The 10,657-nt window shown below is 41.5% G+C and overlaps 1 protein-coding gene and 1 pseudogene across 1 annotated transcript in view; both read right to left on the bottom strand.

The window, feature by feature from the left end:
* LOC109476476 (keratin, type II cytoskeletal cochleal-like) overlaps nt 1–1,110 on the bottom strand; it is a 12,095-nt gene extending 10,985 nt beyond the window's left edge. The window contains exon 1 of the mRNA XM_019777411.1: nt 1,106–1,110. Coding sequence (XP_019632970.1) covers nt 1,106–1,110 — 5 coding nt within the window. The remainder of the gene's footprint in view (nt 1–1,105) is intronic.
* Nucleotides 1,111–6,064: 4,954 nt separating this feature from the next.
* Nucleotides 6,065–10,657, bottom strand: part of LOC109476530 — a 5,059-nt pseudogene continuing 466 nt past the window's right edge.

Here is a 10,657-nt window from a genome sequence, read left to right as displayed (position 1 = left end):
AGTAACTCATGTTGGATGTGGTACAAGGGAAGCCCGTGACACGGAGGAAGGACGAGTCTAGCTGCCAGAGAAGGCCGAGTGGGACAGACTCGCTCTTATTCTCGCGCAGGGCACTTACCCTCTCGCCGGGCACGCGATGTCGTGACGTCACAGCTGTCAATCAACGACGTTTTGCCCTCCGATTGGTCGACGAAGTGTCGGGAACGCCCACTTTAGGTGTTCACAGACAAAACTGACCGGTAATTCCGTTTCAGACTACAAACTTTTAATTCAAATCTAGTCTCAAACAATGCTGGAAATTAGCCTGATTGATAGACAATTTTGGCAAGTTTATTGCAGATTATTTCATTCTTTTTCAAATCTCGAATCGGGTGGGGTTTTCCCATAGGATCAAGATTTATTGTCTGAAAATATGTGTTTATAGTCTGTAAAAAGTTTACATGTATGTGTGACAATAACTTGACAATTGTTAATGTAGAAAGCGTCAAAGTAGTCCAACTGTTTAATTTTGCCAGGCTTTGACAAACTTAAATAACTTTTTAAGCTCAATCGTGCAAGCACAACTTTGTGTTTTAGATTTTTTTTACTTTCGTCTCAAAACGGACATATCTGAGAAAGCAAGAAACCCCAAGAGACATCATTAAGATTTTAACACTCTTTAAGACAAGAGAACCTTTCTTTTGTCATAATAAGACATGGTACACCTGCAAAGTAATTAGTCCAACTTATAATTACATGTATTCCCCTGAAGGCGGGACATTGTTTCTATCTTCTATCGTAGGAGCTACCACATATAAGTACTAACAATAGGCATTCCTAATTGCATTTCATATCCATTTAGCACATAAGCCATGCTTTCACCAAAATTCACATAATTTAAAAGTCCTCTCTCTGCGCATGTTTAGCCTGAGGCATTCCCTACAACATACTTCTAATTCCAGCACAGCCAATACCTGTTCAACAAGAACCGTACAGCATCTTGGAAATAGTTTTTATTCTTCCACCAAATACCGACAGCGACTTCATTTGCAGTGTGCATGCTCCCGTGCATAAGAACAAATACAGAAGGACAAGGCTCTTTGTTTATTTTTGTACGTGTACTGACCCCATGCTCTTATTGAGTGACTTCAAACCCAAAACAAGCACACCCAGGAAACAAGATACCATTGTTTCTACCGGCATGCATCACGAGTATAATTTCCTGTCAGGAATATGGAACTAGGTAAGAGGATATTTATAAGAGAGATGTGTAGTTTATTCTTACTGCTGCAAAATCATGCAAAGCTTTGGCGTTTTATAGGGCTTTTTTTCGGGAAATTTTTTTTTTCCAGACAGGCAGATTTTCGTATTGGATACTACCCTGCAAATGATACTGCCTTGCCAATTTGATACTGTCTTGCAGATAAAGATCTGCTTGGAGATTGGGTATCACATGCGTTCTTCACACCGCATTTTCAATGCGAGGAATTCCGATTGGACATATAGACTCTGTCTGTCTCAACTCATGAAAAATTTAAAGCCCGGTCGCACGCAAGCTTCTGCTGACACTACCCGCGTGTGTCGGGGAAACAATTCCGTGTGACACATACCAAAGATGGGATGTGGGGGGCTGGCTTCAAGCCATGCTGCCTGCCATATGTTATTTTTACCTGGCTTTTTAACAAAACACCTTTGACAGATTGGGATTGTCATTGAGTCTTTTGAAGGCAAATATACGACTGACACAAAAATTACAAAAAAGTACCGAATTTTGTCAATGATACAAAGGTGTGTGCGAGCTCGATTGAGCTAGTAAATTAGTGTGAAAACGGGTTAGCAAAATACGTTTTTGTACTGTCGCAAATGTCGTAAGATTGTCGTAAGATCACAAACTGATGGCGTTTTGGGGTAAGACGTGCATGTGTCCTGCAAAATTGAGAAGTGCCTAAGATCCTTGTGGACGTCGGCTGTTGGTTCTGCCAGTCCGCTTGAAAGCCTGCATTAAAAGTCGTACGACTTACTACGACTGTGAATGTGATGTTCCTACGAATGCTATAAATCTAACACTAACACACGACCAGGTGACAAGCACACACAACGAAAATAGATGCCCCTTTAGCTGTTTTGTGCATGTGAGTTTTGCCATCAAACCCTTTCGCAAAATCAACAACGTCAGACAAGCGAGGCACATACCGTGACCGCAAAGCAGGCGTTGATATTTGCTCGTTTTTCGGATCATCGGAAACTAAGCGTAAAAGCACACTTGTAAGTAAACGTGTTTGATTTGATTAACAAGATCGATTTGACATTATTTGTCTGAATGAGTATGTAAAGTTGCAGGAAAAATTGGCGCCATTTTCTTTTCCACCTTTTAACAAGAATGAATTCTGAGAAGACAGCAAAGAGACTTTTAATTAACAGACAACAGTTTTGTGTCCACCATGAATTTAAAATGTGTTTAAGTGGACAAAAGCAATTATAGTGTACACAATGCAGATTATCCAGAGTGACTATTATAGATCCCACCTGAAATCTTTTTCAACAGAAAGAGAGATAACAGACTACTTTCCCACAAACAAGATAAAAAAGATAAGTAACATGAAACTCCAACCCTGTCTATTTAAGGTTGCAAAATTAACACAATAACACAGAAATATGAGCTTCAATATATCCGCAAGTCTTAATCATAAATGGACAGTGACTAAGAAAGCAAGAAACCCCAAGAGACTTCGTTAAGATTTTAACACTCTTTAAGACAAGAGAACCTTTCTTTTGTCATGAAAAGACATGGTACACCTGTAAAGTAATTAGTCCAACTTATAATTACATGTATTCCCCTGAAGGCGGGACATTGTTTCACACATGCTCAGTCTTCTAGCGTATTAACTACATACCACACATTTCTACCAACCATTCTAAAGCGACGAAGCAAAGATACAGTATTTCAAGCGATTTTGTTTGCAGTAATTTTAATTGAAAGAAAAAGAAATAACCACAAGAAGAACCCATCGACGGACTGCATGTACAGAATTCATTCCCAGACTAGAGTAAAAGGCATCCTTTGTTTTAGAAAAAAACTCTAATTAGCAAGGACAGCACTTTTAGATAGACGGTATTTTAATAGGGTGTTGCGAAGTAGTATCATTTACCTACTAGGTATATGTTAACTATATATCCACTAAAACAATGAAAATTTACACAAGTTAACAAATGTTTGAGGTAACCGAAAAAAGCATCAAACATAAATTCACGAATTTTGCTGTAGTCGTCATTTGTGTAAATTTTCCCCGGATATGTCAAAATACATTCCAAGAAGATGTTTTTAGTGATATGCTGAGTGTGTATATGTGTGTGTGTGTGTGGGGGGGGGGGGCTGGGGTGCGTGAAAATGGCATATACCAGAAGCCATACGAAAGAATGACAATATAGTGACATTAAAATTAGTACGTCAATCATGTTGTGTAGCAGGTATTTAGCAAATTTAACCCACGGGCTAATCTTTAAATGTCAATCAAGCAAATATCATCACATGCAATAATGCCCATATAAATGTATTACAGGCATAGGCTTAAAAGTAAATAGTCATAAAGACCTAGAGACATATAATTCTTACAAAAAATCAGAAGAAATGACATATATCTAGAAAGCACAAGAGATCATTAGATTAAATCGTTGAAAACTTTCCATATGCATGATTGGTTGCTACCCAAAAATACTTTCCATCATCTACCATTGAATCAAAGTTGTTGCTGTATCGGGCAACACAACAGAGACAGTTTTTATATACATGTATCGTAGACTGGAACTCGTTGCCACCAAGCACAGTTGGGGCATCATCACTAGAACAACTCCTGCAACTAAATGTGCAAGGATAAGTGTAACGAGTCGTTCGGTGTGATAAAGCTAGCTGCCGCCGCGCCGCGTGCCTGCGAAGCTGGTGTGTTACGCCGAGGGGCGGTTATACTGATACAGATACAGATATATTATATAAACGGCGACACATAACCGGTGTGCTAGATGATATGAGCAAACTATCAATAAGAAACTTTGTAGGTAAGGCCACATTGATTTGATTATATGGATGACATCCTCCGGTAGCCCCAAAACTGATGCGCGCGTGCGAATAAAAAAAAAAGTTTTGCAAAAAAAAAAGTTGTTTTCATTGTGAAATCTACGTGGTCATGAGGGTTGAACAAATGGGACAGAATATGGTTTGGCAAATAATCTAATATTCAAGTTCATTTCCTTACAATTTCATCTTTTTTCGTTTGATTTTGGCATTCTACGACATTGGTATAGTTTTTAATTATTTTTTTGTAACTTACGGTATATTTTTGCTCATTTTGCAACTGTTTTGTACGATTTACAGTATGGTTGAAAACTTTTTTTTGGAAACGGCCGAAAATTCATGCGCGCGCGGATGTCATCCATATAATCAAATCAACATGGCCTAATGATATCACAATTACTAGTACTATATAGTACTAATGAAAAGTTTCGAACATCAATTCGTGATTTTCTTACGTAAAACATTAATATCCAAGCAGATGTTGTTACGTTTTTGTTTCTGTTACAAAGCTTAAAAAAGAAGGTGAAAAAACACAACCTCCCAACATCTGTTTGGGGATCAGTAAGACAAGAAGTTCAAGAACTAATAAAGACATATTGACACAAAGTCAAGTACAAATGTAGTAGTAGTAGAATGGTTTATTCAATTTGAAAACTCAACACATACACAATTCGCACTGACGACAGACTCGCAGGCAACCATACTGGATGCCTGAATTGCTCTGTGGTCACACAAAATATCATTAAAATGTCTTACAAAGAGAGACAGAATCTTATTTGCAAGGTGAAACAAGGTGAGGCCGTCCAAAAATGGAGCACCTCACGGATTTGACTGACGAGTCCTGACATGAATTTGATGATATCTCACAGCTAATTGCGTCTTTAGAGAGAAGACCTTTGATCTTATACTCGTACAAGTAGTCTTGAAAAGCCTGTTATAATGTACTTGTCGCCACGCCCCCTTTGTCCCGGTCATTCTGACTTGTCGCACGACTTTTTCTCCTGTAAGATTGTCAAAGTCGACACCGGAATTTACGACAACTGTTTCGACAGCTTCAATTTGTCTGACACATTCACAACTGCCCCATTGAATATTGCTCTCAATTCGCTGTGCCACAGTATATATGAAAATATCATACACACGACCAGTGCGACTGGGGCGTTAGCCACTGCCCCCCACCCCCTTCTTCGTTTCGATGCTTTCAATGAAATGTAATGTAGCAACGGTAAACTATCAAATACAGTATATATCTATTTATTCATTGGTTCGACAACGATAGTCTGGGCTACCGAACTATCTGACAAAGCAATTGTAAAGGTTGGTTCGAACGACAACATGGTGGCTGACTTATGCTTTACAGATGTTTGAAGGTTAAACAAAGGTCATGTGGAAGTCTAACCTTTATGAACGTTAACTTAGTATATTCTAACGGTTAGAGGGAAAAAGTTGTATAAGTCAGACCAAAATGGTCACATTTGAGACACAAAAAAAAATGTTTTATATAGAAATATTATACAGTTCGCTAGCCACATGGTATAGTTGTTGAATTTTATATGGTGCAGTTTTAGCCCGTGTCATACTCACTCACTAGTGTCATACCCCTGGGGCACATTCTGTGCTGTGTTACATATACAGTAACATCTATTGTTTGGTATGTTTCAAAGTCGTCTCCTTCAAACAAAACAAACATGGCGCCCGAAAGGTCAAAGGTCAAATTCTGCATAAAGCAGATGTTCAGGCCACTCTTTGTGTTCCCACATTATTTTAGCCGACTCGTTGTCATGACAACAAGCTATATTTCAATGTTCTTACACATTTGTAGCTTGGTTGTGTCGTTTTTTTTTTTACAAATTAAAGCAAACCATTTTTGCCACTTGGAACGCATAAGTTTCACTACTTTGGGACCAAAATTTTTCAAAAGCGAAAAAACTGTACAGCGATATCTCTGTATCATTATAATATTGTTAATCATGGTTATCTATAGATGCATTACTAGCAAATAACAACAAAGCAGAATTGTGCTTTTTTGTGACTTTTATTTTGAACCTTCTCTTGCAAAGGAACACCACACCGTCAGTGTGTTATATTTACTGTCGGTGGTTTAGCAGAACTGCCCAAGCTCATCATCCACTTCACACCATCTGTCAATCATTCCTCCTCCTGTCAATCATCATTACGTCACCGTCCACGTCCCTACGTTATGCCACTTCGTCACTTCCTTTTTGCACACACAAATTACTACTAACGTCATTTCCTTTTCCCACACATCAGTTGTCAAATAAAAAACCATTACTGTATCAGATCATGTTCTTTTTTCTACTATAGATGGTAGGTATGGAGAGCTTCATGGGCGAGTCTGGCTGGTGCTACTTAAGCATCTTGAGGAAGGAGCCCTTGCCGAGCTTCAGGCCGCCCATGGCGCCACGGCCGCCGCCGGCACCACCCCCGGCACCGCCGCCGCCACCACCGCCGCCACCGCCGGTGGTCTTCACGACGATCGAAGTCGGCTGGGACATCCTATGGGAGAGCACGCAGAATGGGTGAGACGTTTACACACACACACACAAACAAACAAACAAACAATTTACGTCTGAATCCACAATTATGGTATCTGTCAATGTCACTGAAACAGGCATTGGTCGCATGCAATCTCTGTTTTCATGCAGCGATATTCAAAGGCTGAAGTTCGAATGTAGAAGTGAAAAAAGATATCCAAGGAATACAAATATTTTTTTCATGAATCAAGTGTTTAAATCACAAAGAAAGAAATTGATATAAGGAAGCAGGCATTTCAGAAGGAAAATTAAAAAAAATTATAGGGCCACTTAACTCACATCTTTACTTCCACGCAGCAGCTTCTAGAGATAAAGCACGAAAGAAGAAAAGAGAAAGAAAAGGATGAGGCAACCCGCCAAGCCCCTTAGTTTCCTTGCAGCTGCTGGTAAAGCAAAAAGGAAGGACGGAAGGAGAAAAAAGGGACGAGACAACCCACGCGTACGCATTCTCGTACTCCCCCAGCAACTGCTTTTAGAGTAAAGCATTAAAGCATGAAAGAAGAAAAGAGAAAGAAAAGGGACGCTTTCCAGCGGATGTTTGTAAAGGCATGAAAGAAGAAAAGAGAAAGAAAGGGAGGAGACGACCCACCTGGCCTCTTCACCCTCCAGCAGCTGCTTGTAGCAGGTGATCTCCATGTCCATCTGCATCTTGACGCGCTGCAGCTCGGAGTAGGCGTCACGCTGGGCCTGCAGGCGGTCCCGCAGGTCGTTCAGCACCGCCTCCAGCTCAGCGATGGTCGCCTCCATCATCTCGTACTGCCGAATGCCCTCGATCTCAGTGGCCTCCAGTTCGGCTTGCAGCCGAGCGGTCTGAGGAGAAGGAAAGAAAGATAATTTTGTTACACATGCATTGATGATGACAGCCAAATTGTGTCTAACCCAACAATGGTTAGGAGAAGGTCGGAAGTAGGGTCGGTTGCAATTTGTGTTCGACAGGTAGGCTACTGCTTGGCTGAATGTTTCAAAATGTTTCAAACGTGTTAATACGTGTTGACGGGAGGTTCGGTCATGGTTGGCTGGCGGTTGGGTGGTATTCGGGAGTAGGTTGGGGCGAGGCTGGCAATACAATGTGACTCGAAGTTTGCTCAAATTTGACACGTATAGAAAGGTCAGACTGCTTCCGAACTTTGGTTGGCTTGTGTTCGGGAGAAGGCTCTGAGTGTGTGACAGTGGCTAAACAGTTTTTACTGGTATGTAGACGAGGCTAATATTGTAAGAATCATCATTATCAACTTTGGGAAAGGATATAACAGAAAGGTTTTCTTACGGTTTCCCGAAGTCGATCTAACTCCCTCAGAGCTTGTTGGATCTGCCGCTCTACGTCCTTGATCTCCCGCTTGGCCTCGGAGATCTGCGCCTCCAGACGCTGCTTCTGCGTCTGTAGAGCAGCCAGCTGAACACGGACATGGAACATCACGGGTAAACATCACACATGAAAACCACGGCTAAACACTACACATGTGTGAGTAGCACACATGAAAACCACGGATAAACACTACACGTGTGAGTTACACACGTGAAAACCACCGCTAAACACTACACATGTGTGAGTTACAAACGTGAAAACCACGGCTAAACATGTATGAGTCACATGTATGAGTCACACACATGAAAACCACGGCTAAGCACTACACATGTACTAGTATGAGTCAAAAATATGGAAACGACGGTTACGCACTACACATGTATGAACTAAATACAGGCGATCCACGATTAAACACTACACAAATATGACTTAAAGACATGGAAACCACGGCTAAACACTACGCACGTATGACTTAAAGTCATGGAAAAGACGGCTACACTACACATGTATGACCTAGACACAGGCAAACCACGGTCAAAGACTACGCATATGACACTACATGTTATATTGAAACATGTGCGAACCACGATCAAACACTACACTTGCATAACCTAAGCGCTTGTTAGGTTGTTAAACACTGGTAGTGCAAATGTATAAATATTGCACATCTATGCAGCTTAACATGCAAATATTGTTTGTTTGTTTGTTTGTTTGTTTACATGTTTGTGACGTACCCTGCGAGCGTACATCTCCTCCAGTTGGGCCTTCCGCGCGCCTGCATTAGCCTCGAACTCTTTGCGCATGCTCTCCACGGACACCTGGAACTCAGCCTCGGCCTGCTGTTGCACCTCAAGCGTCACCCTCTCACGGGTCTCCTCCGCTTCCTAATATGGTAAAAAACAATTCCTTATTTGGTAAGGGGGCGATTACAGCTCATACACTGAACGACCTGTTACACCTAACCTTTTTTTTGCACATCTAACTGCAGGTGTATTGAAAGCTACTTTATCCAATGAGGATGCTCCTACTAAACTTGTTGACTAGTACAAACTTGACAAGTACCTCACATTTGCGCTGCAAATATAGACTGGAAAATACCTTTAACATCTTTTTTTTAGCAGGACGCGACTTTTGCTCGCATACAAATTTAATAAACATATCATGGCATTTCATTAGTATTCTATATATTCTTTTTTCATGAGGATACATATAACACTAGTACAGAAAGCTTCATTTCTGCATGCTACGTCTAAGCATAATGCATGTTTACGGATTTTTTTTGCCCAAGAAAAGAAGACAAGATTTCAATCCTACCTTAACGTTGGCTTGGATCTGGAAGTCCAGGTTGACGCTCAGCATTTCCATTGCACCTTGTAGGCGCTTACCCTCGGCGTTAGCGTCCGCCACACTCTGTTTAAAAAGAACATGAAAGCAACTTTTAACTGCAAATAAGATTTCGTTAAGGCTCTGTTGCTGTTATCTGCTATCATTCTTTTTGCTCATAATCTTAAGTTAGCGGTCGCGACACTCTATGAAATAAGAGCACGAGAGCCACTACTATAAACATTGGAACTATGTATTGGCAAAAGCGGCTTCGTTACGTTTAAAATCTTTTGCTTGCGATGTGCGATAACTTTAAATTTGGCAAAATATACGTACATATTCTAAGTATAGAAAGGTATATCCGATGGATTGATATCTGTGAGTACCGTATGGGCATATAATGTTTTCGAATTAGGCTTTGAAGAAAACATTGTAGCCAGACACGTAGCTTTCAGTTGTGTCCTTCTTTTTCTCTTCTTTCAATCAGTTCTTTCTTTTCTTTCTTTTTTTTCCTTTCTTTCTTTCTTACCTTCTTCAGGACAGACAGTTCTTCCTCCATGGCGGCAATAGCAGCCATCTCAGCCTGAATCCTGCGTACACAGAAGGAAAATACATAAACATTTGCAGACATACATTCAAGGTTTGGTGAGGAAACGACAAAGCTCTCTAATCTATAAACCACCTGTTTGATTCGCTTTTCAAAGCGCCCAAATTGCCGTAGTTCTTCGGTCACGCCCATTTTTCGTTCCCACTTTGCTGACTCATTCTGATAGGTTTCTTTCTTCGTCACTTCTTTGTCGTTTGCATGCTGTCTGATTTTACATTTTTCTTCATCAATTAAGATAGCCACAGCCACGTTTGTGTCGTATGATTCTCATTACGGTTCTTACAGTCACAAGACTGCTGTACGACGCACCCACGACTGCCGATCTCAGTAATGCCAACAATTTGCCGTCTTAAACATAGGATGACGATTGTGAAGATTTGCAGGACTTTCCTGGGTTTTAATTTCTGTTGATATTGATACATGTATTCATAGATGGATACTTACTGGGCGGTGAGCTCGTTCACTTCCACCTCATAGCCGGCTACCTCCTGTTCCAGCATGTCCCTCCTGTTCCGGAGTTCTTGCACCATACCGTCAGCCTTGCGGAGCTGCTGGTTGTAGGCGTCGATCATTTGTGGTTCTGGTCCCCGGCGCCGCCTGCAGCGGAGATGGGCGCGCGGCTGAGGACGGCGTACTGCAGCTCCAAGTCGCGGTTCCTGTCCTCCAGGATGCGGACCTTCTCGATGTAGTTGGCGAGGATGTCGTTGTGGCTGCGGAGCCCGTGAAGCTCGCGCTCCCGCCCGCCGCTCATGATGGGGATGGTCAGGCCGACGAAGCCGAAGCTGCCGGCTGCCACGAGAGCGCCACCGCCGCCGCCT

Source organism: Branchiostoma belcheri, unplaced genomic scaffold (genome assembly GCF_001625305.1).
Source record: "Branchiostoma belcheri isolate BF01 breed outbred unplaced genomic scaffold, Haploidv18h27 scaffold38, whole genome shotgun sequence".
Lineage (NCBI taxonomy): Eukaryota > Metazoa > Chordata > Leptocardii > Amphioxiformes > Branchiostomatidae > Branchiostoma > Branchiostoma belcheri.
The sequence above is the reverse complement of the archived record's forward strand: the minus strand, read 5'-3'. Positions and strand labels throughout refer to the sequence as shown.